At 44.5% G+C, this 27,984-nt stretch overlaps 1 protein-coding gene across 2 annotated transcripts in view; it reads left to right on the top strand.

Moving 5' to 3' along the window:
• Positions 1-5,251: 5,251 nt before the first annotated feature.
• ZNF143 (zinc finger protein 143) overlaps positions 5,252-27,984 on the top strand; it is a 75,356-nt gene continuing 52,623 nt past the window's right edge. Inside the window, exon 1 of one of the 2 annotated variants that reach the window (XM_068260077.1) lies at positions 5,252-5,419. In XM_068260077.1, the coding sequence (XP_068116178.1) occupies positions 5,275-5,419 (145 nt within the window). In that variant the 5' untranslated portion in view covers positions 5,252-5,274. The remainder of the gene's footprint in view (positions 5,420-27,984) is intronic. The other variant, XM_068260078.1, reaches the window with a different exon arrangement.

Genomic DNA, 27,984 nt, shown 5'->3' with positions numbered 1-27,984 from the left:
TGTACCCACACTTACATTGCCTAGGGCCTGATAGATGTTCTTTGTTCCGGTTTGTACCTTTTACAAGTACTCTTACCAAGGACTAGTTTTAGTCTAAAGGGAATAAATATAGTAGTCTACATATCCTTCTCACTTCAGTTGTCTTGTAAAATTCCTAAGCGTTGGCAGTTAAGAGACGAATTTCATGTTACATACTTTTAATCAACAAAATTGTAATATGCAAATTAGAGGAGTCGGAGTCGTGGAGTCGGTGGAATCCTAAACTGAGGAGTCGGAGTCGGTGGATTTTTGGACCGACTCCACAGCCCTGACATGTACACCACTTTGTATTGGTCTTTTATGTGGAATTCCAATAAAATTGATGCATGTTTGTGGAAGTAATTTGACAAAATGTGGAAAACTTCAATGGGGCCGAATACTTTTGCAACCCACTGTAGATATTAACCTTTTTCCATATACAACAATCTACATTTCCCAACCCGAAGGCCACGTTCAAAGTGGTGTGTTGCAATGTGGCGTAATTGACGTTCTGACTGCAATGCACCACCAATGTGTCGTTCACTGTGCGGCAGGTGTGTTGCGTTGCAACGCAGTGCAGCATCATAATGCAGTGCAATACCACAAAACTTGCGCGTTACTGGTTCCAGTGAGGTATACTTTACATTGACTATAAGCTTCACAATGCATGGATAACTTGCAGCGCACTGCTTTCCTGATATTGCATTCCTGCTGTAACAAGGAACGCAAAGCAACAGTCATTGTGAACATGGCCCAAGGGTTAACTTAAAAAAAGTTATTCGACTTGTCAAATATGCCTTCGGGAATCCTCAGAAGCACCCGTGTTCCCAAGAGATTTCCTGAGGATGGCAGCTCTGTACTGCGCAAGCTAAGTACAGGGGCACCCGACTTCGGAAACACTCGGTACACAAAGCCTTCAGAGAATGGCAAATTTGAACATGGGACAGTGCTGGAAAGAGGACAGAGAGAGAAGACCAGGAAGGCTCTATGTGATTCAGAGCCTTTCCTCTCAATAGGTGCGTATGTAACTGTTTATGTTACAGGACACTTCAGTATCGCTTTAGAGCAGGGGTAGGGAACCTTGGCTCTCCAGCTGTTAAGGAACTACAAGTCCCACCATGCATTGCAGGAGTCTGACAGCCAAAGTCATGATTAATAAAGGCAAATGCATGCTGGGATTTGTAGTTTTATCACAGCTGGAGAGCCAAGGTTCCCTACCCCTGCTTTAGAGTGACTTTTTTTATGAACTGTAACTAGGGCTTATGTTTGCTTATCCCCCCCAACATACACGGACGTGTATAGCTAGATGTCAGCTGACCATACACGCTGAACCACACATAACAGAAAAGCAATCACACTCAAATTGTCTAGACTCTAGATGTACTTAGTGGGTACTCCACAATACAAGTCTGACTTGAGTTAACCCCCTTGCAGTTCCAATTCTGACGGCAAGGGGGCAGCGCAGCACTTTTTTACCCGCTGACAAGCGGCATCCCCCTACCCACTCCGATCAACTTCGGCGATCAGAGTAAGCAGGAATTCCCGTTCAGAGCGGGATTTCCTGCTGGGCTTCCCCGGTCGGGCGGGATGACGTCACCGACGTCAGAGGGAATCCCGATCCACCCCCCAGCGCTGCCTGGCACTGATTGGCCAGGCTGCGCAAGGGGTCTGGAAGGGGGGGGGCGCGGCACGGCAAATAGCTGCAAATCGGCGGCGATCGGAAAATGCACGCAGCTAGCAAAGTGCTAGCTGCGTGCAGTAAAAAAATATTCTTGAAAATCGGCCCAGCTGGGCCAGAGAAATCCTTCTGCGCAGGTTACTGAGCTCGGGATAACCGGCAAGAAGGTTAATAAATGCTTCAATTCCACAGCGCATTACCCTATGTAATGTTTAACCTTATATTTTGAAAAATCACGCTAGGACTTATTTTTGGGTTGTGTTTATGTATGTATATATTTGTTCTAGTAAACTCTGATATAGTAAACTAAGTGTCTAGGTCCTTGCCAAACCCCATTATAAGTATATGGGAGTAACAGCTGGTATAGTAAACCTGTTTTTTGGCCCCTGCAGTATTCTGTACCCAGCTATAGTGGAAAGTAAGCAGGGGCATGCATCACATGTCAGTCGCCATAAACCGTGGTCAATCTCTTGTAGCCTGCTCACTATTCTGGGCCTATGTGGATTACCTCAAAAGCACCAGCTGGTGAGACCTATGCTTCCTGTGTAAGCTGCTGCCTGATTACTGAGGATATTGTATGCCATCTGTAACTTGCTTGTGCATAGCTTCAATACTACAGTATCATCCAGGCTGCACAGAAATGTATTATTATTTATTTATTGTATTTATAAAGCGCCAACATATTACGCAGCGCTGGACAGAGGAGCACATTATCAGTACTGTACCTACATACATTAACTGTGAGACCTATGCTTCGTTTTTCAAATCCCTGCATATTGAGCACTGTGCATTTTGATCTAGCTTACACGCTGTCTGTGGCCGCTTGCTAAAGTATTTAAAGGAAAAAATGACTCCCACGGGAAGGCGTACCCAGCACGTGTGCCCTCTGATCCTAACATACCGGGCACAGTGTGTCCGCATGGGTACCTTGTGACCCGGCTTCCTGCTAACCTCAAGCCCAGTGCACGGGCTCGGTGCATCTTCCCACGGGAGTGCATGCATACTCCCGCGGACATAATACGCATGCATCGACCAGGACTTCAGAACGAGCTGATTTACAGCAAAACGGAGGCTGATACTTGGGCAAGAGAGGTGCGGTAAGCTTCTGCAAAGCTCCCCATACACACACAAAGTGTCATTTTCGCCATATTGTTTGGACTAAGGTATCCTGTAAGATACAGTACTATAGTATACTGTATGTGCTTGAGTGTGACCATTTCTGGAAAACTAAAGTCCTGAAAATGTAAACTACTTTTCCCAGTACCTTGGAATTTACTATAAAGGGATTCTTCTGTATATCCTATACACAACTACAGGTGATACTTATTATACTAGACTTAGGGATACTTGTAGGGAATGATTGGAAAGATTTAATACTCTGAAGATTTAGAGGTCATAACTGCTGAGATGATATCACCCTCATCAGGGTACTCCATATTTAGGGGTCATAAGCAGCTCAGATAACATCACCCTCACCAGGGTACTCCAGATTTATGTATCATAACTGCTGAGATGACATCACCCTCACCAGTGCGAACACTGCAATTCCAGCGCAGGAGACTTGGGCGCAGCAGTGAGTAACTTCAGTGTCGTCAGAAGACGGAGCTGAAGTTACTTATAAAACACTATAATTCGGCCTCCAGCAATTGCTGGAAGCCAAATTATTTCATTCCCCACCATCCATGGCAGCCTGGAGGGGGAATAGTATTTAAAATTAATGGGAATTTGTGCAGGAGCAGGATAGCCATACAGGCTGTATTCTGCGCCCAAGTCTCCTGCGCCGATTCCTCTCGTCCGCCACCAGGGTACTCTATATTTACGGGTCATAAGCAGCTGAGATTACGTCACCCTCACCAGGGTACTCCAGATTTAGGGTTCATAAGCAACTGAGAAAATGTCAGCTGCTCCAGATTTAGGGGTCATAAGCAGCTGAGATGATGTCAGCCGCTCCAGGGTACTCCAGATTTAGGGGTCATAAGCAGCTGAGATGTCAGCCGCTCCAGGGTACTCCAGATTTAGGGGTCATAACTGCTGAGAAGATGTCACCCTCACCAGGGTACTCCAGATTTAGGGGTCATAAGCAGCTGAGATGATGTCAGCCGCTCCAGGGTACTCCAGATTTAGGGGTCATAACTGCTGAGAAGATGTCACCCTCACCAGGGTACTCCAGATTTAGGGGTCATAACTGCTGAGAAGATGTCACCCTCACCAGGGTACTCCAGATTTAGGGGTCATAAGCAGCTGAGATGATGTCAGCCGCTCCAGGGTACTCCAGATTTAGGGGTCATAACTGCTGAGAAGATGTCACCCTCACCAGGGTACTCCAGATTTAGGGGTCATAACTGCTGAGAAGATGTCACCCTCACCAGGGTACTCCAAATTTTGGGGTCATAAACAGCTGAGATGACGTCACCCTCACCAGGGTACTCCAGATTTAGGGGTCATAAACAGCTAAGATGACGTCACCCTCACCAGGGTACTCCAGATTTAGGGGTCATAAGCAGCTGAGATGACGTCAGCCGCTCCAGGGTACTCCAGATTTAGGGGTCATAAGCAGCTGAGATGATGTCAGCCGCTCCAGGGTACTCCAGATTTAGGATCCATAACTGCTGAGATGTCACCCTCACCAGGGTACTCCAGATTTAAGGGTCATAACTGCTGAGATGACGTCACCCTCACCAGGGTACTCCAGATTTAGGGGTCATAAGCAGCTGAGATGACATCACCCTCACCAGAGTACTCCAGATTTAGGGGTCATAACTGCTGAGATGACGTCACCCTCACCAGGGTACTCCAGATTTTGGGGTCATAAACAGCTGAGATGACGTCACCGTCACCAGGGTACTCCAGATTTAGGGGTCATAAGCAGCTGAGATGACGTCAGCCGCTCCAAGGTACTCTAGATTTAGGGGTCATAAGCAGCTGAAATGACGTCACCCTCACCAGAGTACTCCAGATGTAGGGGTCGTAACTGCTGAGATGACGTCGCCCTCACTAGGTTACTCCAGATTTTAGGTTCATTAGCCGGGGTGTAATTAGTATAGTAGGTCTATCACACAGGGGTACAAGTAATACAACGCTGAGAGAGCCTGGGGGGTTAGCAACAGCCGGTGAAAGGAGGCAGTCCTATTATCTCACATACACACGTTACATGGCACACGCAGCGTATAACAGGCAGGCAGTGGGGGGCGGGTCTGAAGAAGACCACCATAGCGAGGAATATAGAGGTGCCCCGGCGGGCGGGACTGGTGGCGGGTCACCCCCACAGGGAGCTCAGTGTTCCCCGTCTCCAGGGTCTCCCCTCTCCCCCTCGCACAAGATGGCGTCCCTCCTTTTCTCCAGCGGCGCAACCACCTTCCCGGACACAGCGGGACGAGGCCTGGAGCGCACTGACAGCGCAGCCAGCCAATCACCGCTGCCGCTCGCCGTGACGTAGCGAGGTGTGAATCCAGTGAGCGGGGTGGGTGGTGCCCGGGTTCTCCTCACAGGCGCCCTGCCTCGCGCATGGCGGCACAGCTCTCCTCGGCTGGCGCGGCCTCCTCCGCCAATCAGCGCGCCGCGCGAGCTCCCGGCGGCCAATGAGCGGGCGGCTGTGGCTCGGCGGGTCCCGCCTCCCGGCCGCTGTTATGCGGGAATCCCGGGTCCGGGGCCGCAGAGCGCGGCTGTTTCCTGCCCTGATGCATGGTGGTCGAACGGAGGAATTGTTGGAAAATTGTGTCGGAGGTTGGTGTATAAATTGTCTCTTACCCAGTGTGCCTTGTTTCCGGGAGCCTGCCTGCGGCCTAGCCGCTCCTGTGTCCACAGCCGCTGTTCCCCCGGCTCCCCCCTCCTTACAGCGGCGGGATGTGCGCCCAGCGGGATGCGGGAGGAGGATGTACCGGGCCCAGAGCGCCGGAGCCTAGTGTATGCGCGCCCAGTGTGTGTGCGCCTGTGCTACTGGGTGTATCCTGCACTGTACCTGTACTGCAGGCCTGCTGCTCCCCACACACACCCTCCTGTGTATTGAGTACAATGCATGGCAGGTTTCCATGCATCACATGCTCTTTGTTATCTGGGGATTCTCATATATAGCTTACATCATCATATGTATACTACAGTCTCCTGGCTTTACTTGTATACTATATTATTATTTGTATAGCATCAACATCCTCTGTAGTGCTGTACACAGTACAAATACATACAGTAATGAGGAGCATAGATACATGAGCGGTTCAACACCCTGCACAATGAGGACACAGGCCTGGAGCCCACTGGCAGTGCTATTTGGGAGATCGTAATAGCCATGATTTCTAGTCCCGCAATTTTAAAGGAAACCTGTAGTGTAAAAAAATGTGTCAAATGGGTAATAATCTAGGTAGAGGGAATCCTCTGGCTAATCCAGAGGCTTCCTGTCTTCCTCCTCTATGTTCCAGCGCGGAGACCCCTGCAAGCTTGTTGACGGAACTTGGACGCATGGCACAGACTGCGCATGCCTGCGCAAGCTCGGAGCTAGGCAGCCTTGGCCTTTTTTTTTTTTTTTACCTTGTGTTGGCTCTGTGCTACTATGCAGGCGCAATATGCAATTTTATTGGAGTGTGGCCGCAAGCTTTGGGGGGTCCTGCTGTGCACTAAAACGGTGAGGTGGAGGGAGATGACGGAAGCCCCTGGAGGATCCAGTGGCTTTTCTTCATCTAAGTAAATATCTGTTGGGTGTTTTTTTTTTTTTTTTTTTTTTGACATTCTTTCTTTAAACCCTGATCCAAGAGCGATTGTGATTTGGCTCTGCCGCCATTAAATGGCTTTGGGATTGCGCCCAAAATATTGCATGTGGCACTTTGATCACTCTGCGGTCGCAATGTTGTAAGTGGGGCTACCCTCATACAGTTCCACTGTTGCAGCTCTTTACTGATCGCTGGGGAATGGCAAGTGCTGCATAAATGCTGACAGTGTGCCCCCCAGGCCTTACAAATATTTACAATTGATGGGTAGTTTGCGGCTATGGGACATTGCGGTGCAACTTTATGGGGGCATCTTAAAGGACAACTGCGGTGACATAATGAGATAGATGTGTATGTGCCAAGCACAAATGCATACAGTGCCAAACACGACTAGGCTGTTTTTTTGTTTTCTTTCTCTGCCTGAAAGAGTTAAAGGGGAACTTCAGCCTAAACAAACATACTATCATCAAGTTAAATTAGTTATGTTAATTAGAATATATAGATAATATAATCTTTTACCCACCCTGTTTTAAAAGAACAGGCAAATGTTTGTGATTCATGGGGGCTGCCATCTTTGTCATGGGGGCAGCCATCTTTTTGGTTGAAAGGAGGTGACAAGGAGCAGGAGACACAGTTCCAACTGTCCTGTGTCCTGATTACCCCTCCCAGCTGCACACGCTAGGCTTCAAATGTCAAATTCAAAATGTAAAAAAAAAAATTGCACCAAAACAGCAGAAGGAGAACAACATCAGAAATCCCATCATGCTTTGCACAGCACCAGGGGAAAACAGCCCGGGCAGTTTTCTTCTGTGCAGCTAAATATGAGGCTTGTATAAGAGATAAGTTCTGATGCTGTGTAACACCAAGCCTTTTCAGTGCTGCTAAGTCGATTTTTAGTCCGGAGGTTCACTTTAAACATCAGTTATGCCAGTAACCCGGACCATAGCAGAACGCTCACTGTTAAGTAATAACAGCCATAAAATACTTACCTGTCAGTGAGAGCAGAAAAGAGATAAAAGGGTCAATAGTTTATACATTTTTGCCCTAGCATACTTCAATTCAGGTGTCAATAGACAATGAAACAGTAAAAACGTGAGTTAAATATAAAATAAAACTGGGCTATCTAAAAAGTCATTTTTAGGAGGAGGAGGATGGATACAATTGTTTTTCTCTAAAGTAATGAACAGAAGTCCATACTGAACCAAATAATGATAGAAAATACGTTCAGCTCCATATAGAATTAATAATAATCTTTATTTAAGGAATGCACTTAAAAGCAATTAAAAAGAGCAGAGCCCAACACTGCTTTAAAGTGGACCTAAATTAAAAATACAAGATTTTAGAAATAAAATTTATTTTCTAAATTATAATAATAAATAGCAGCCTTTTTTCAGCTGCATGATGAGAAATATAAAATATTGTACATTTATTGGAGGAAGCCCTCCCTTCCTTTCAAATTGCCGGGATTTTTCCGGCAAACTGATGGGAGTAGATGGTGTCTGGCAATGGAGGAATTGCTAATGGCTGCCCCCAGTATAACCCTAGCAATGAAAAGAGAAGGGTGAAAAGCATGCACTGAAATGATCATAGGTTTGAAGGAGTGTTTATTTATCTTTGTATGTGTCAGAGTGGTGCAACTAAATATTTTTAATTAAAAAAAATGTTTGGTTTGGGTCCGCTTTAAGCAGACAAAATGACTAGTGTTATAAAAAATAATGCAAATAAAGCCACATAAATCAAGGGTGAGAAGGACATCAAAGAAATGCAAGTCCGGATAGGCTGGTATAACATACAAACAGACAGTTGTCAATGATAATAAGAAATAAACTATGCAGCGCCGGCTGCAGCAGGTCTGCTTACCCTTGAGGTGCTGATGTCTGCTAAGCAAGGCTGGGCTCAGAAACTGTCTGACGCGTATCGGACTTCCGTCCGTTGTTGGAGACAGTACAAACCGCGCACACCGTTCCTTAAAAACCCTTCCGGAATGCTGAAACGATCGGGAGGCGTGGCCACCCCCCCCCCCCGCCGGGCTGGGAAGCGCGTCATAGACGCACATCCCCCTTCCGGCGCACCGCCGAGTCCAAGCCTCGCTTACAGTACATGCCAGCATCAGGAAGGAGCTAGAGCGCAAACTAACAATCAGTAATAGAAATAAATATATAAAATATAATAATAATATAACCTGGATATATACATACACTGGAGATATATACATACGCTGGAAATATACATACAAAAATTGTATCAAAATGTAGCAATATACAAGCAAACTCGTAGAAAAATGCATAACAAGGACAATATATGTTACCACACTGCCATCTAGTGACAAAAGACATATACAGTGGAGGAAATAATTATTTGACCCCTCACTGATTTTGTAAGTTTGTCCAATGACAAAGAAATGAAAAGTCTCAGAACAGTATCATTTCAATGGTAGGTTTATTTTAACAGTGGCAGATAGCACATCAAAAGGAAAATCAAAAAAATAACCTTAAATAAAAGATAGCAACTGATTTGCATTTCATTGAGTGAAATAAGTTTTTGAACCCTCTAACAATAAAAGACTTAATACTTAGTGGAAAAACCCTTGTTTGCAAGCACAGAGGTCAAACGTTTCTTGTAATTGATGACCAAGTTTGCACACATTTTAGGAGGAATGTTGGTCCACTCCTCTTTGCAGATCATCTCTAAATCCCTAATGTTTCGAGGCGGTCTCTGTGCAACTCCTAGCTTTAGCTCCTTCCATAGGTTTTCTATTGGATTAAGGTCCGGAGACTGACTAGGCCACTCCATGACCTTAACCTCCCTGGCGGTAAGCCCGTGCTGAGCACGGGCTATGCCGCCGGGAGGCACCGCTCAGGCCCCGCTGGGCCGATTTGCATAATTTTTTTTTTTTTGCTGCACTCAGCTAGCACTTTGCTAGCTGCGTGCAGTGCCCGATCGCCGCCGCTACCCGCCGATCCGCCGCTATACGCGTCGCCGCAGCCACCCCCCCCCCCCCCAGCCCCCGTGTGCTGCCTGGCCAATCAGTGCCAGGCAGCGCCGTGGGGTGGATCGGAGTCTCCTTTGACGTCACGACGTCGGTGACGTCATCCCGCCCCGTCGCCATGGCGACGGGGGAAGCCCTCCAGGAGATCCCGTTCTTTGAACGGGATCTCCTGATCTCCGATCGCCAGCGGCGATCGGAGGGGCTGGGGGGATGCCGCTGAGCAGCGGCTATCATGTAGCGAGACCTCGTCTCGCTACATGGAAAAAAAAAATAAAAAATTAAAAAAAACGTATTTGCTGCCCCCTGGCGGATTTTGCCAAACCGCCAGGAGGGTTAATGTGCTTCTTCTTGAGCCACTCCTTTGTTGCCTTTGCTGTATGTTTTGGGTCATTGTCGTGCTGGAACACCCATCCACGACCCATTTTCAGTTCGCTGGCAGAGGGAAGGAGGTTGTCGTTCAGGATTTCACGATACATGGCTCCGTCCATTTTCCCGTTAATGCGATTATGTTGTCCTGCGTCCTTAGCAGAAAAACACCCCCAAAGCAAAATGTTTCCACCCCCATGCTTGACGGTGGGGACGGTGTTTTGGGGGTCATAGGCAGCATTTTTCTTCCTCCAAACACAGCGAGTTGAGTTAATGCCAAAGAGCTCTATTTTGGTCTCATCAGACCACAGCACCTTCTCCCAGTCACTCACAGAATCATTCAGGTGTTCATTGGCAAACTTCAGACGGGCCTGCACATGCGCCTTCTTGAGCAGGGGGACCTTGCGAGCCCTGCAGGATTTTAATCCATTGCGGTGTAATGTGTTTCCAATAGTTTTCTTGGTGACTGGGGTTCCTGCTAATTTGAGGTCATTCACTAACTCCTCCCATGTAGTTCTAGGATGCTTTTTCACCTTTCTCAGAACCATTGACACCCCACGAGGTGAGATCTTGCGTGGAGCCCCAGAGCGAGGTCGATTGATGGTCATTTTGTGCTCCTTCCATTTTCGAACACTTCGCACCAACAGTTGTCACCTTCTCTCCCAGCTTCTTGCTAATGGTTTTGTAGCCCATTCCAGCCTTGTGCAGGTCTACAATTTTGTCTCTGACATCCTTGGACAGCTCTTTGGTCTTTCCCATGTTGGAGAGTTTGGAGTCTGCTTGATTGATTGATTCTGTGGACAGGTGTCTTTTATACAGGTGACTAGTTAAGACAGGTGTCCTTAATGAGGGTGACTAATTGAGTAGAAGTGTCTAACCACTCTGTGGGAGCCATAACTCTTAATGGTTGGCAGGGGTTTAAAAACTTATTTCACTCAATGAAATGCAAATCAGTTGCTATCTTTTATTTAAGGTTATTTTTTCGATTTTCCTTTTGATGTGCTATCTGCCACTGTTAAAATAAACCTACCATTGAAATGATACTGTTCTGAGACTTCATTTCTTTGTCATTGGACAAACTTACAAAATAAGTGAGGGGGTCAAATAATTATTTCCTCCACTGTATATATCAAAATTGAATGGATAGGATACTTGAAGAAGAATTACACAGCATATGTTCTACATACTTTCCACTTCCAAAAATAAACAAAATTATGTACATATAGAAGAATTGATTTAAATGAATAAATAAATACAAATACTCAAAGCAATCATATATACATAAATACAATGCATATCAAAAAACAGACCCATGTGAAAAACAATTATACATATAAAGTGCATATGTGCAAAGAACAATTAAGAGAGAGATGAGGACACTTTGTCCCCATCCATCATGTGCTAGTGCAAAAAATACATATAGGAGGGTAGGGTTAACCCTATCCTCATCCATCAGTAATAAAGTGCAAAAATACAAAAATCATTAACAATGTGTATAGGGGGTCAATTCCCTAATTTATGCACAGGTGCTGAGATACAATATATCTTGTCATATGAGTTGGTGAAAAGTAGAATCCGTACCCTAAAGATAAACAGCAAAAAACAATGAGTAAAAAGCCCAATAATTTTTAATGAATCCCTTGGTGCAAAAATGTAAAATATCTAGAAGTGAGTGAAGTGAAACGTGATTATATTAACCACACACACCCATATATACCGGCTAGGTGATACTCACTACACCAAGCCATGGATATCCCAATAATAAATCATGCAATAACTTATTTTGTGTGTACACATCCAGTCCGTGGCTACGTGATACCCACAACACAAAGCCATCGGACCAATAAAGTGCAAAGAGTGCACAAAATCCAATCTGGTAATGTGAGATAAATATATAAAACATATACATCTGGTACGCACAACCAGAAAAAAAAATATAAAAAATAAATACACATATGCTGTGCACCACACAACTATACTAACCTAATCATCAAATATACGAGTACGAACAACATCAGGACAGGTGTCACCATGGAACCTACTATCTGGAAAACAGAAGGTAATATATCACAAATCTATCAATACCATTATAAAAAAAAACCACAAATTCAGCTCATCAAATCAGAGAGAAAAAAAGGAAGAAGGAAAAAATAAGACTGTACATAAGGAACATACAGAGATCACTGAGGGAGAAAGCAGCCAAAGCCAAACTCCTCATTGAGTTCCATAGGGGTCCTAGTTTGTAATTTAAAAATCCACTGTAGTTCAGCTCTGAGGAGCCTGTTGACAATGTCACCACCCCTAATATTCATTTTAATAGCTTCAAGGCCACAAAAAAACCATCCCTCCAATGACCCATTGTGACAGTGAAGAGCATGCGCAGCTAGTATCGTGAGGGTCTTGCCCTCCATCCGATCCCGGCTGGCGAGTCTAGCCACCGAGCAATGTTTTTGCAGTCGTAGCTTGAGGGCATTTTTAGTCTGTCCCACGTACTGCCACCCACATGGACATTGGATTAGATATATCACGGCTGTTGTTTTACAGTTAATGAAATTCCGTATAAGAAACTTTCTTCCACTATATTTACTAGTGACATATGCTGTCCTGTGCATATGGGGGCACATATTGCAATTACCGCATGGGAAACTGCCCTTGATTGATCTGTCCACATAGGGTTGTTCCAAATGGCTCTTACATAGAATGTTTCTTAATGTTGGTGCCCGTTTGGCCGTAAGACTGGGCTGCTCAGTTAAGAATGGTCTCAAATCACTGTCATTCCTCAATATATCCCAATGTTTCTTCAGAAGTTGGTATAACTGGTTCCATTGTGTGTTATAAGGGGTGGTTATTCTGACTTTATTATCCCTGGGCCTATATTTAGGTCTTAAGTCCTGGAAGTGGCCCTAGCCCTCCTGAGGGCCTGTTCAATACACTTACGGGGGTATCCTCTGCTCTGGAATTTCTGTTTCAGTATGTTGGCCTCTCTCTCAAAATCCTCAACTTCTGTGCAATTTCTACGAAGTCTAATAAATTGCCCCATCGGAATATTACGTTTCAGATGTGTAGTGTGATGTGATTTAAATTGGAGTAGACTGTTCACTGCAGTTGGTTTCCGAAATATGGAAGTGGACAGTTCACCCCTCGAGTTTTTCCTAATAATCACATCTAGGAATTCAATTTCCTAATCCAAGATGTGATAAGTCAGAAAAAAATTGAATCTATTCACATTAAGAATCTCAAAAAACTCCACACAAAGTTCACGTAGCCCTTGCCACAATATGAACAAATCATCTATGAACCGGTACCACCCCAAAATAAAGGGGTGGAACCGGCCCATAGCCTCCGACCAGACAACCTCGCGCTCCCACCACCCCAGGAACAGTTTGGTGACAGACGGGGCACACTTGGCCCCCATCGCCACCCCCCTGACCTGGAGGTAGAAGCGCGAGTCAAATGTAAAAAAATTATGTTTTAGCACGAAATACAGTAATTCCAGTACCAACATTTTCCTGAAGCCCAACACATTGCTCATATCCAAAAAGTACTTCACAGCCTGTAGGCCTTCATCATGCCCTATATTTGAGTACAGTGACTCAACATCACACGTTATTAGAAGGACATCATCTGGAATCGTGAGGCAGTCAAGCTGGTTCAGTAGATCGCCTGTATCACGAATGTAGGAGTCTAATGTGGTAACTATTGGCTGCAAATAATAATCAATAAATTGACAAGCCTTTTCTGTGAGACTCCCTATCCCAGATATGATCGGCCTACCTGGTGGTCTAATTGTATCCTTATGTACCTTGGGCAACATGTAAAAAGTGGCAACCACAGGATTTTTCCGAAACAAAAATAGTTGTTCCTTATCAGTAATCGCTCCATTCGATTTGGCAGAGTCCAAAAGTTGTAAGAACTGTTGTTGGAAGGCTGCAGTGGGATCCCCCCTTAATCTACGATAGAAGCTGTTATTATCAAGCTGCCTATAGGCTTCCTCCATGTACATACTTCGGGGCCATACCACTGCATTACCCCACATCCTGTCTGTTCCTCAGAGAATCAAGTGCCACCCTTTCATCGGGCCTCAGATTATCAGCATATAATCCACCCCTTTTTCCTAATGTATGTAAGTTTTTGCAGACCATATCAAAAAATATTTTAATCTCCGCACTGAATTGTGGAATATATTTGGAGGGTGTCCTAAAATTAGGCCTGCTTACCTGTTCCTCATTCTCTGAGAGTAAGCCCAATCAGTCATTCAGAATAGTTTCCTCATTTAAATCGAGGCCTTGTTCCAATAAATCCTGTGTCCGCACAGATCTAGAATCATAGATCTTTTTAAGTGCCAAGGGTCTGCAAAATAGGTCTTTTAGAACCACAAAATCATTCACATGATTATTAGGTGCAAACGATAAACCTTTGGATAAGAGTTCAGTCTCAACCAAAGTTAACGGAGTGGTACTCAAATTTATTACCTGAAGTGCCTCATTACAGGGTGGACTTTTGCCAAGTTTCCTCTTCTTTTTATTTGCATCATCCCTTGATGAATAGTGTGGCAACGCCACCCTTTCGTCTTACTGTCTGTGAAACACTCTCAACGTCTGATTCCTGCACATCACTTGAATCCGTAACACAGGAGGATGATGCACTCCTGGAAGGGTCACCTACCCCTGGTTTTTTCCCTTTCTTGGGGGGATGTCGTCTTCTCCAGGCCCCTCTCCCTTTGGGATTCCCTGATTCCCTGAATGTCTCCAGAAATATGCGTTATTCAGACCATAATCAAGCCTATCCCGTGTCAGTTTTTTCTTTTTAAGATTGATAATTTCTTGTTCAATTTTGCTTAATTCTATCTTGAGACCCTCCATTAAGGCTGTGATCTTATCTTGTGATCCCATCCCGCTAAGCTGTGTTTTCAATTCTCCGATCTTGATTTTATATTGTTCTAATATTTCTCGATCATCTTGTAATAACATCTCGACTATGATATGGGAACACTTGGCCAGTCCCTCTTCCCACTTCTTTTTCTTAACATCATTCATCTGCCATGCAGGAAAGATCTGAACTCTGAGCCCTCTGGGGTATATCCCTTCTTTGTCATAATTTTCAAGGCTCTTAACATTCCACCAGGTCTTAATATACCCAATATGGGCATCCTTCAGCTCTAAAAAGACACTCCTGACATCATCCCCAACATCATCTCTAGATGTAACAGCATCCTTGCCAAACACATTCACGAGATGCTCCTCCCAGCACCGTTGAAGTGCATCCAGTATATCAATATCCATGCTATAAAAAATACGTGCTCTAGAAGAAATCAAAGAGATTTCAGAATTTGAGTAGCACCAAAACACATTGAGCACAACAATAATATAGAAGAAATCCATTTTATGGACCAAACAAGCACTAAAGTAATGAACAGAAGTCCATACTGAACCAAATAATGATAGAAAATACGTTCAGCTCCATATAGAATTAATAATGAACTTTATTTCAGGAATGCACATAAAAGCAATTAAAAAGAGCAGAGGCCAACACTGTGCTTTAAGCAGACAAAATGACTAGTGTTCTAAAAATAATGCAAATAAAGCCACATAAATCAAGGGTGAGAAGGACATCAAATAAATGCAAGTCCGGATAGGCTGGTATAATATACAAACAGATAGTTGTCAATGATAATAAGAAATAAACTATGCAGCGCCGGCTGCAGCAGGTCTGCTTACCCTAGAGGTGCTGATGTCCGCTAAGCAAGGCTGGGCTCAGAAACTGTCTGACGCGTATCGGACTTCCGTCCGTCGTTGGAGACAGTACAAACCGCGCACACCGTTCCTTAAAAACCCTTCCGGAATGCCGAAACGATCGGGAGGCGTGGCCACGCCCATATATATATATATATATATATATATATATATATATATATATATATATTATAATAATATAACCTGGATATATACATACGCTGGAGATATATACATACGCTGGAAATATACATACAGAAATTGTATCAAAATGTAGCAATATACAAGCAAACTCTTAGAAAAATGCATAACAAGGACAATATATGTTACCACACTGCCATCTAGTGACAAAAGATATGTATGTATATATATATATATATATATATATATATATATATATATGTATATGTGTATATATGACACATATATATAGTTCATACATTTTTGCTCTAGCATACTTCAATTAAGGTGTCAATTGACAATGAAACAGTATGAAACAGTAAAAACGTGATTTAAATATAAAATAAAACTGGGATATCTAAAAAGTCATTTTTAGGAGGAGGAGGATAGATACAATTGTTTTTCTCATCTGTTTATTTTTACCTCGGATGTCCTTTAATGCAGACAGCTCCACTTTAATATACGTATGTATATGGAACATTCACTGCGCATGCAGTGTTTTTGGATTATGCGCACTACAGTATCCTAAAGTACTGCAAGCAGTGCGTTACTGCATAATGTGTGCATTAATAGAGGCAGTGAAACATACTGTTCATTGACTGTATGCCACCTAACGGTCGCAGAACTTGTAGTGCAACTTTTTTGTTCCATTGTGTTGTGTTCCTGTTGTACATAGAAAGCAACGCAACATCCCCAGTGAACCTAGCCTGAAAACATAGCCAGTACTGGTGTTCATTTGATAGAATGCACAGAGACAGGAAATGCTAGGAAGAGTACCTGTCCCTTGCAAGCTTACAATCCAGAGGGTAGTTGGGTGGAGACACTAGAGGAGTAGTGGGAAGGGTAAGTGGTTGAGAAAGTGAGCCTCAGATTGCTATAAAAAATGACAAGCTTGTTTGAAGAGGTGTGTCTTGAAGGTATGATGGAGAGGATGTAAGAGAGAGCTCCAAAGTAGAGGTGACACTCGTGAGAAGTCCTGGATGCAAGAGTGAGAGGAGATGACAGAGCTGGATGACAAGATGGTCTTGCAGGGATGAGCGAAGGTTCCGGGAGGGATGATGTCTGGATATTAACTGCTTGCCGACCGCCTCATGCCAGTTGGTGTGAATGCGGTGGCTCCTGCAGGACTGCCTAATGCCAATTGGCATAAAGTCCTGGGGCAGGGTTTTGCAGGAGATCGCACGTGCATCATTGCTTGAATGACGGATCCGTCATCAGTCTCCCAGTGGCGATCGCCGCAAGGAGACTGTTAGGCGTCTGTTTACATTGTACAGTGCTGCGATGTACTGGGGACAGCCGTGTTCCCTGGGGAGGCACAAGAGCGATCACTCTCATAGGCTGATGCCTATGACAGGCGATCGCTGTCATAGGCTGGTGGAGGAGGGAGTAAAGAAAAAAAATATATATAAAAAAAGGACAAATTTTATTTAAAATACACAAGAAAAAAAAATATCGCAGGAGCGATCAGAGCCCACCAACAGAAACTGCAGTTGGTAGGCAGAAAATGGGAGGTGGTGGGGAATCACGTGTGCGCTGAGTTGTACGGCCCTGGATGCTAACCAGGCAATTTAAAAGTTTAAAATCATTCCTACTTTTTTTTTGTGTAGATTTCTCTCCCCATGCCCCCAGGCTCTAAGATGGTACTCAGACGCAAAAGAGAAGTGACAGGCATGCTGAATCAGCCTGAATGGCTGAAGCCTCTGTCACTCATCTCTCTGCACTGCGATTGGCCGCCTGGTCTCCCCTCGTCTGCGGTGGTCACAGCCACTGTTAGAGCGCAGGGAGGGTGGCCAGGGGCTATCTCCTGTTTGTGTCCTCTGCACCCTCCTCCAGTGGTATGTCCGCGCCCTCCCCTCTGCCATTCTGCTGCCGCATTCTCCCTCTTACCCGCACTGAACATTGGCAAAGGATAAAGGCGGTGCACACAGACTCGAATAATGGTTCCAGGTGCTGCAGTGTCCTTCTATACTCTCTAGATGGGAACGACAGCGCTTTGATCCATTAGTAGGTGAGTCTGTGGCTGCTGCATTTATTCCTCCCCGCTGTGCACAGATTCAGTGCGGGGAGGAGAGAAGGATCTAGCCAGATACAAGATGGCCCCTGCCAGCAACAGGAGCCTTCTAATTTACAAACATACAAATCACAGAAATCAAAACTTGGACACTACAATACATCTGTTATGTAAGTAGAGCAAATATTTATCTACTTACATATGTGGGTTTTTTTTGGGGGGGGGGGGGAGGGGGGGGGGCATTTTATAGCTAATAGTTTCTCTTTAAAAGACATCCGAGGTGATGTGTGATATGATGAGATAGACGTGTATGTACAGTGCCAAGCACACAAATAACTATGCTGTGCTCCCTTTTTTTTTTTTTTTTTTTTTTTTCCCCTCTGCCTGAAAGCGTTAAAAATCAGGTATGCAAGTGACGGTTTCTGTCTGGGTCGGACTATAGCATAACCCTTAGTGATAAAGAATTACAGCCATAAAACACCTTCCTGGCAGTAAATGGCTTCTAAGTGCAGGAAAGAGATAAAAAGGGCAATAGTGCATAGAATTTAGCTCTGGCATACATCAAGGCATGTGTCGTTGAGAAGAGGTCATGGAACAGTAAAAACTTAAAAAAGTAGATTTGAATATAAAATAAAACCATTAGTTAAAAAAAGTCATTTTTTAGGAGGAGGATAGATACAATTGTTTATCTCCTTAGTTTATTTTCACCTTGGATGTTCTGCAGTGGCCTGAATTGTAAAAATAGCCTGGTCACTAGAGGGGTGTAAGGCTATGGTCCTGAAGTGGTTAATGAAGAGACAGCTTGTGTAGAGCTTTGTATGGTAGTGTTACGAGTTTGAACTGGACTCTTTGGGTAATTTCCAGCCAATGGAGTTATTGGCAGAGAGCATTGGAGCAGAGGTGGATGAGCTGTATATGTTTATGTCCCATTTCTTTATTCTCTACATTCTTATGCTAGGTTCAGAGTGGGGCATTGTGTTGCATTCCTTGTATAACGGGAATGGAATGAAAAAGTCACACCACATGTTATGCAAATTTGAGGTGGCATACAGTGAAGAATACAGTCAATGAAAAGTATGCTTCACTCCCTCTGTTAATGCACACATTAAAGAGGCACTTAAGTCACTAACAAAAAGAGTTTTACTCACCTGGGGCTTCCCTCAGCCCCCTGCAGCTGATCGGTGCCCTCGCCGTGTCTCTCTGATCCTCCCGTCCCCGCCGGCGACCACTTCCGGTTTCGCCGTCGGGACCCGACAGGCATGGGAAAGCGAGTGATTCTTCGCGTTCCCAGCCAAATTATCGCCCCCTATGCTGCTAATGCGGACCCGGGCGAAACCCCCCCCCCCCCCCCCCCCCCCCTCACCGCCGACTGCTATCTCCTCCAGCATAGCGACCTCCTCCCCACCCACAGGCTGGGACACAGAAAACTGATCCGTTTCTGTGTCCAAAGCTGCCTGTGTAGAGGGGGATCTGTTTCCCTATTGATTTTCACTACCCCTCCGTGTATCCGGGGTCCGTGAATATGTTGCAAACCCGGACCTTCCGTTCAGGTTTTCAAAACAGACCCGGGTGAACGCAGACTGATTACTTTTTTTTTTAAAGTAAAGACAGCTGCTATTTTTAACATTGGTATCCGTGGCTCTGGTTTTGATCCGGGCTGGAGCCACGGATATGTTTTTAGAACAAGTGTGAACCTACCCTAACTGTGTGCCACCTAAAGGTCATAACGTGGGGTGTGACTTTTTCATTCCATTGCATTGTGTTCCTGTTATACAAGGAAACAGTCCCACTGTAAACCTAGCTAGAGTGTTTGTTGAATATTTGCATAAGTTACTATTGTTGATCGGCAGAATTGCATCTACTTTGGGCATTGTACTGTACAAACTTGTAGCCCACATTTAGGGCTGGTTCACATGGGCTTTCTGCTTGGCATCTCATTTAGCTCATGGTAAATGCTTTTCCGCTACCCACACAAAAGCATTTTTGGCAGCTGTTCCCATTGTGACGTCACGTTTTGAGCACCTCGGAGGACACAGAACCGCGAATGCAGCCAACACCGGATGTTACATGTAGCGTCCAAGACAAGACGACGGGATCTACTGTGGCGTTTACATGAACAATGCCAGCTGCTGTCACCATCGTTTAAAGAGGAGCTGTAGTGAAAATAACAATGAATAAAATTGCTTTTTTTTTTTTTTTTTTTACAATATTCTTTTATAGCTTTAGTGAGTGTTTTCCCATTGTAAAATCCTTCCTCTCCCTGATTTACTTTCTGGAATTTATCACTGGTGGTGACATCTTTAGTTCTGCCAGGTGATCTGTACAGAATGTTTGTTACTGAGAGTTCTATGCATAGAGGGAGATGCTGCCTGGTTGGCAGTTGTGCAAAGATGTTATTTCCCATAATGCAACAAGGTTTACAGACAGCAAATTGTCAGGACCGTGGTCCTGCCATCTTGTTGTGGGAGGAGGGGTTTTACCACAATGTCGGTCATACATACATCCCCCCCCCCCCCCCAGATGGTCTATTTGAGAAAAGGTAACTCCCCATCACACAGAAATCTTTGCAAGATGCTGCACAAAAAGATGCTGTAGACATTCAAAAGATCAGTATCTGCAAAAGATCTGTACCTGCAATAGATCCGTTCCTGCAAGATGCATTCATAGTCTGATATCTGCAGATCATCATACACACCTTGTTTAACAGACATTCATCTGCAGATCAGATCCACCAGGATGGATTTTCAGATCTGCAGATGATTGTCTGATCTGCAGATAAATGTCAGTTAAACAAGGTGTGAACAGATATTGATCTTTTGTGTCTGTACAGCATCTGTGTGTGCAGCATCTTGCAAAGATTTTTTTTCTGATGGGGAGTTCAGCTCCATAGAAAAGACTGAAGGTATGGCTCTCTTACTACATGAAGGGTGGTAAGATTGGTCTGTGATCTTTCATTTTCCAAAGACTATAGTCTGATGTGTGTATGAGCCTTTAGATATTGGTTGGGATGAAGTTCAATCATAGGTTTTATCTTTAAATAAAGCTTCATTCATTTGAATGGAACAGGGTTTGATCCCTTTTGAAGTCACTTTCATAGGCTGGCGAAAAGGTCATTTTTACCATCTGTGTGAGCCAGCCCTTACAGTCTGTGGCAGGGATTTTTAATAACAAGGTGTCTAAACTTTTAAGACAGTTATACATTTTGTATATCCCACACTGTACATTCCTAAAGCACTGAACACTATACTCGGGCCTCCAATATATACAGTGGTATGCGAAAGTTTGGGCAAGCTTGTAATTCATCATGACTTTCCTGTATAAATCGTGGGTGTTACGATAAAAAATGTCAGTTAAATATATCATATAGGAGACCGCACAGTGATATTTGAGAAGTGAAATGAAGTTTATTGGATTTACAGAAAGTGTGCAATACCGGTAATTGTTTAAATGAAATTTAGGCAGGTGCATACATTTGGGCATTGTTGTCATTTTATTGATTCCAAAAAGTTTAGAACTACTTATTGGAACTCAAATTGGCTTGGTAAGCTCAGTGACCCCTGACCTACATACACAGGTGAATCCAATTATGAGAGAGTAAGGGGGTCAATTATAGGTTTATCTCCTCTTTTAATTTTCTCTGAAGAGTAGCAACATGGGTGTCTCAAAACAACTCTCAAATGACCTGAAGACAAAGATTGTTCACCGTCATGGTTTAGGGGAAGGATACAGAAAGCTGTGTCAGAGATTCAGCCGACTGTTTCCACAGTTAGGAATATTTGGGCAGCATGGTGGCGTAGTGGTTAGCTCTCTCCTTGCAGCGCTGGGTCCCTGGTTCGAATCCCAGCCAGGGCACTATCTGCAAAGAGTTTGTATGTTCTCTCCGTGTCTGCGTGGGTTTCCTCCGGGCACTCCGGTTTCCTCCCACATTCCAAAAACATACGGATAAGTTAATTGGCTCCCCCTAAAAATTGGCCCTACACTACAGTACTTACACTACATAATATACACATATGGCAATGGTAGGGATTAGATTGTGAGCTCCTTTGAGGGACAGTTAGTGACAAGATATATATATACACTGTACAGCGCTGCGTAATATGTCGGCACTATATAAATACTTAATAATAATAATAATAATAATAATATTTAGAGGAAATGGAAGACCACAGGCTCCGTTCAAGTTAAGGCTCGAAGTAGCAGACCAAGAAGAATCTCGGATAGACAGAAGTAACGAATGGTGAGAACAGTTAGTCAACCCACAGACCAGCACCAAAGACCTACAACATCATCTTGCTGCAGATGGAGTCACTGTGCATCGTTCAACCATTCGGCACACTTTACACAAGGAGATGCTGTATGCCAGAGTGATGCAGAGGAAACCTTTTCTCCACCCACAGCACCATCAGAGCTGCTTGAGGTATGCTAAAGCACATTTGGACAAGCCAGCTTCACTTTGGAATAAGGTGCTGTGGACTGATGAAATAAAAATTGGGTTATTTGGGCATAGCAAGGGGCGTTATGCATGGAGGAAAAACAACACAGCATTCCAAGAAAAACACCTGCTACCTACAGTAAAATGTGGTGGTTCCATCATGCTGTGGGGCTGTGTGGCCAGTGCAGGGACTAGGAATCTTGTCAACGTTGAGGGACGCATGGATTCCAATCAGTATCAGCAGATTCTGGAGACCAATGTCTAGGAATCAGTGACAAAGCTGAAGCTGCGCCGGGGCTGGCTCTTTCAACAAGACAATGACCCTAAACACTACTCAAAATCCACTAAGGCATTCATGCAGAGGAACAAGTACAACTTTCTGGAATGGCCATCTCAGTCCCCAGACCTAAATATAATTGAAAATCTGTGGTGTGAGTTAACCTCCTGAGCGTTACACCGCTCAGGATGTTTTGTTAGTTTTTGCCCGCATAATAAAATTATTTACTCACATGGCTGTAAACCTATAGCTAGCACTAGGCTAGCTAGTATAGGTGTCCGGCACCCCCCCCCCCCATTCCCGCCGCACCCCCGTTTATACATTTCTTAGCCTGGATCCAGCGATTGGCGCAGCCTCCACAGACGGCTCCGGTCTTCACTATGGGGAGGAATGCTCATGACGTCATGCGCAAACCCGATCCTCCCCATAGAGAGACTGGAGCTGTGTAGGAAGGCTGCACCAATCGCTGGATCCAGGCTGGGTAATGTATTAGCGGGGGGGGGGGGGGGATCCGGGGGTGCCGAACACCTTTACTAGCTAGCCTAGTCCTGGCTAAAGATTTTACAGCAATGTGAGCAAATTATTTATTTATTATTATTATTTTGTATTTATATAGCGCCAACATATTACATTGTAGTACATTGTACATAGTACATTGCTGTACAATCTATATATATATATATATATATCTCTTGTCACTAACTGTCCCTCAAAGGGGCTCACAATCTAATCCCTACCATTGCCATATGTCTATATTATATAGTGTAAGTACTGTAGTCTAGGGCCAATTTTAGGGGGAGCCAATTAACTTATCTGTATGTTTTTTGGAATGTGGGAGGAAACCGGAGTGCCCGGAGGAAACCCATGCAGACACGGAGAGAACATACAAACTCTTTGCAGGTAGTGCCCTGGCTGGGATTTGAACCAGGGACCCAGCGCTGCAAGGCGAGAGAGCTAACCACTACGCCACCGTGCTGCCCGTATGGGGGATTCCTGGGGCCAGAGAGCGGTATGCACGACAAGGAGGTTAAAGAGAGCTGTCCATGCTCATAACCAATCAAACCTGGTTGAATGAACTAGAGATGTTTTGTAAAGAGGAATGGTACAAAATACCTTCAAGCAGAATCCAGACTCTCATTAAAACCTACAGGAAGTGTTTAGAGGCTGTAATTTCTGCTTAAAGGGACACTTAAGTCAAAAATAAAAAAATGAGTTTTACTCACCTAGGGCTTCCAATAGCCCCCTGCAGCTGTCCGGTGCCCTCGCCGTCTCCCTCCGATCCTCCTGGCCCCGCCGGCAGCCACTTCCTGTTTCGGTGACAGGAGCTGACAGGCTGGAGACGCGAGTGATTCTTCGCGTTCCCAGACACATTAGCACCCTCTATGCTGCTATATGGTATATGATATATGCTATAGCAGCATAGATGGCGCTATTGTGGCCAGGAACGCGAAGAATCACTCGCGTCCCCAGCCTGTCAGCTCCTGTCACCGAAACAGGAAGTGGCTGCCGGTGGGGCCAGGAGGATCGGAGGGAGACGGCGAGGGCACCAGACAGCTGCAGGGGGTTATTGGAAGCCCCAGGTGAGTAAAACTCATTTATTTATTTTTGACTTAAGTGTCCTTTTAAGGAGGATCTACTAAATATTGATTTTATTTCTTTTTTTGTGGTGCCCAAATTTATGCACCTGCCTAATTTTGTTTAAACAATTATTGCACACTTTCTGTAAATCTAATAAACTTAATTTTACTTTTCAAGTATCACTGTGTGTGTCTCCTATATGATATATTTAACTGACATTTTTTATCGTAACAAACAACGATTTATACAGGAAAATCCTTTCGCATCCCACTGTACTGTTCTCATTGGAACGCTGGATATTTGTACTTTTTATTAATTTGTCCCACTCTGAGCATGCTATATTCCTGTGTGCATTCTGTATAGTATAATGCACTCTGCCATTTACTCAGGTCTGTGGACCCAGTACAAAAATCATCTGACATTGACTCCTCAGTTTGTGAAACCACCGACTCCCGAGTACCCAAAAATTGCTCCGACTCTGACCCTGCATTTACTACTGACATATGCTAGCAAAAGTATGCAAAAGTAAGTCACAGGTGGAGCATGGGAAGAACGAGCTGTGTTTTTATTAGCAGCAAGAGAATATAGGAAAGCTATACACAGGTATAATTTGGCTAATTTGATGGTGCTATTAGGAAATGATTGCTTATGTTAAGGAAAGATTGCTTTACAGATGTTATGCTGGGCCGTTTGCCAAGGGTCAGGGATGAATAATGAGATGCAAATAATTCAGAGTTCATGCAGGATTATGTAAATTTTGTATACACATTTATACAGCTTAAAAATGAACCAATCAAGTCCCACCTAGGTTTAAATTACAGTAATAGGTCTATTTTCAAGCTGCATATATTTGCATACAAAATTTACATCATACAATTTGCATCTCATTGATCATCCTTACCAAGGATCCCATTTTGTACTGGGAAGGGGAAAACTAGCGGGAGGCTCCCCATTTCAGGAACTACAATAGAACTACAGCAGAAAATGAGCATTATGCGATAATGCTGCTGATCCTTGAATGAGCGGATGACTACATTGGAGAACAATGGAACTTACATTTCTTTTTTTACCCGATGCGATCATGAATAATACTCTCATCAAAATGAACCCTTTTGCACACTCTCATGCAAAATACTCTGCCGACCAACCATCCAGGAACTACTAAGCCCTACAGGGGGTCTTACAGTGGGGTGTAGCTATCCTCCCTGTATGTCTCTGTCAAACCCCACTGTGAGGGGACAACACTGGACCAAGTGGCTGCAGGGACATAAACTAAGGTGCTCATAATGTAGTACAGTGACACAAACACATGACCCTCCTAGAGGGTCTAAAAGGGTCATGTGTTTGTGTCACTGTACTATATTATGAGCACCTTAGTTTATGTCCATCGAGGCACTTTGTAGGGAAGGGAATCTCTGGCCAAAACGACTGCCACTTGGTCCAGTGTCCCCCCCAAACAGTGGGGTTTGACTGAGAGACATACAGGGAGGATAGCTACACCCCACTCTTAATACATACCTGACTGGACACAGAGTGGTGGGGGATAAGCAACAAACGCCCCTCCCCTCCCCTCCCCCCCCTTTCGTGTGTTTTGATATCCCCACTGAATGCTATGTGTATGTAGGAGTGTGATTCTACCATGCTATGTAAAGGTTGTCCTGCATTTGGATGTGTGCTAGCTCTGGCCCTATAGCATGCAATATGCAAGTATACAGTGCATCAGCCTATCCGATTCTGTGCACATGTCCCAATGCTCCTCTCCTGGGACAGATAATGCTACAAGCTAGCCCCTACTAGGGCACTACAGTATGCATCCATATGCACCATACACACAACAGCAGGAGCTGTCTGCATGCTGACAGTTGTTACAGGACAGAGAGAGAGCACTACTTGACTATCACCTCCATTTTACATTATAAAGTGGTATGAAGAATTTGTTTTCTGTTCTAAAATAGCAATTGCCGCATAAAACCTACTAGGAGAAAAAAGAATGGAAGCAGAATGACAGTCAGACAAGTTAAACACATCATTTTCTTCATCATTGGGAAGCTTAAAGTGGACCTGAACTCTTGCACAGGAGACAAGGAAACAGAGAAATCCACCCTGTGTGTGTTTATAGACAGCAGCCTGTCTAATTCTGCCTTCTCAGCAAGTAACGAGCTAATGTAATTTGAGCTGTCAGCTGCCTGCCAACTCTGCAGAATTCTGAGCTAATATGTAAACGCAGGTTAACCCTTTCTGTGCTCCCAGTATACCAGGACTTAACCACTCTGCAGAATCTCAGTAGGAGTTCTATAAGCTGTAACAAGGGAATGTTTTTCTTTAAAGGTTATTTTGCTGCTGCTTATCTTTTAGAGCAGAGAAGAAGTTCTGAGTTCAGGTCCACTTTAAGTTCTGCGCCAGGTCTGCTAATGATCTTTATTGATCCTCGATGCCCAGGCACTGGTTGATTGCATTGTTGTCCCCTGCCCACAGATGTTATTAAAGGAGTAAGTTCACCAGTACCCATAGTCTTGTGAAGAAGTGGTTTCCTCAATAGTCACTCATTCAACTAGTGATTCATAATTTAACGATAATAGATAAAATCAGACCTGACAGAACAAATACAAGTTTTCCAGCAGTGTGAAGTTGCCCAAAAAGTATTAAGTAGCAGCACCCCATGCTTCAGGCTAGTTTCACAGTGGTCAGTTGCATAACGCACACATTGTAATGTGTTATAATGACTGTGAACTGCAATAGAGACTGGACATGGCCTGTAATACAAAGCTTGCATGCAGCGAGTTAGAATAATGTGATTAGTTACAAGGCAGTACTGTGAACAGGCCCATAGAATTATATTGGCAGTGAATTGACATGCAGAATTATTCTGCAACGCAACCGACCACTGTGAACAGGGCCTAAAGAGGTGAGCCAACATAAAGATTTTTTACTTACCCGGGGCTTTCTCCTGTCCCATAAGCAGGGATACGTCCCTCGCCGCCCTCCCGTTGTCCTCACTTCGTCCGCAATCAGCCCCGCTAACTGTCTCAGTTGGGTCCAGTCTGGGTCTTTGTGCGCATGCGCAGACCTCCTGCACACACGCAGAAGAGCCCGGCTGACGTCACTAAGCCAGTTACTGGGGCTGATTGCCGCTGAAGGGGAGGATGGCGAGGGGCGCACCCGTGCTTATGGGGCTGGAGGGAGCCCCGGGTTGCTGCCCACAATGCTCACCAACACGTCGGCGCTTGTGTACGGGCGCAACGGCTGCTCGAATGCGAACGCACCCACATCGGAGAGCATTGCGGGCTGCTAGCGGGACACCGGGGAGCAACGGAGCTGCGGCGAGGGACTCAGAAGACTTGAAGGGGCTGGAAAAAGCCCTGGGTAAGTAAAGATTGCGTTAGTTTGTCACCTCGTATGTCCTTTAAGCAATGACAAGCTGAGGCTTTTGTTCCTGTAAGCTTCTGGATGCAGGCCGCCGTGCTTCTGCAGTGCACCAACCTGAGAAGTAATTACTTTTTTCATTTTTCTTTCTTAGTCCTTTAAAATACATAGGAAATAAAATAATTTTTAGCAAAAAGTACTACTCAAAGAAAGCCGAGTTTTTCCTGCCAAAAAATAATATATAGATTATTTTGGTGTGATAAGTAGCGATAAAATTATTGGCAAATGAATGGGAGGAGCGTGATATGTGAATATTGCTGTGGTTTTTAGTGAAAAAATATGGTAGGGAAGTGGTTGAAGTACACCTGAACTGTGGCTTCTTGCAGCCCAATCTCTTCCCCCCCCCCCCCCCCCCCCTCCCCATAGTCTTTGAGGTGCCTCTGTGTCCTAAGGGCCCCCTCTGTTGTTCCACTGTCACCCCAAATAGGGTCTACGAGCCAGCTGGGTCACGCATTATGCTGCATGCACTGTCTTGGATGCGTGCCTTCTCGATCGCATTGTGTGCATGCACAGTTATAAGTCTTCATGAACACGCTTAGAAAGACACTGATCAAAAATGGCATTCAAGTCACAAGACAAAATCCACTAATTAACCAGAGGTAC

The sequence above is a fragment of the Hyperolius riggenbachi genome, chromosome 11, assembly GCF_040937935.1.
Source record: "Hyperolius riggenbachi isolate aHypRig1 chromosome 11, aHypRig1.pri, whole genome shotgun sequence".
Classification (NCBI taxonomy): Eukaryota; Metazoa; Chordata; class Amphibia; order Anura; family Hyperoliidae; genus Hyperolius; species Hyperolius riggenbachi.
The sequence above is the reverse complement of the archived record's forward strand: the minus strand, read 5'-3'. Positions and strand labels throughout refer to the sequence as shown.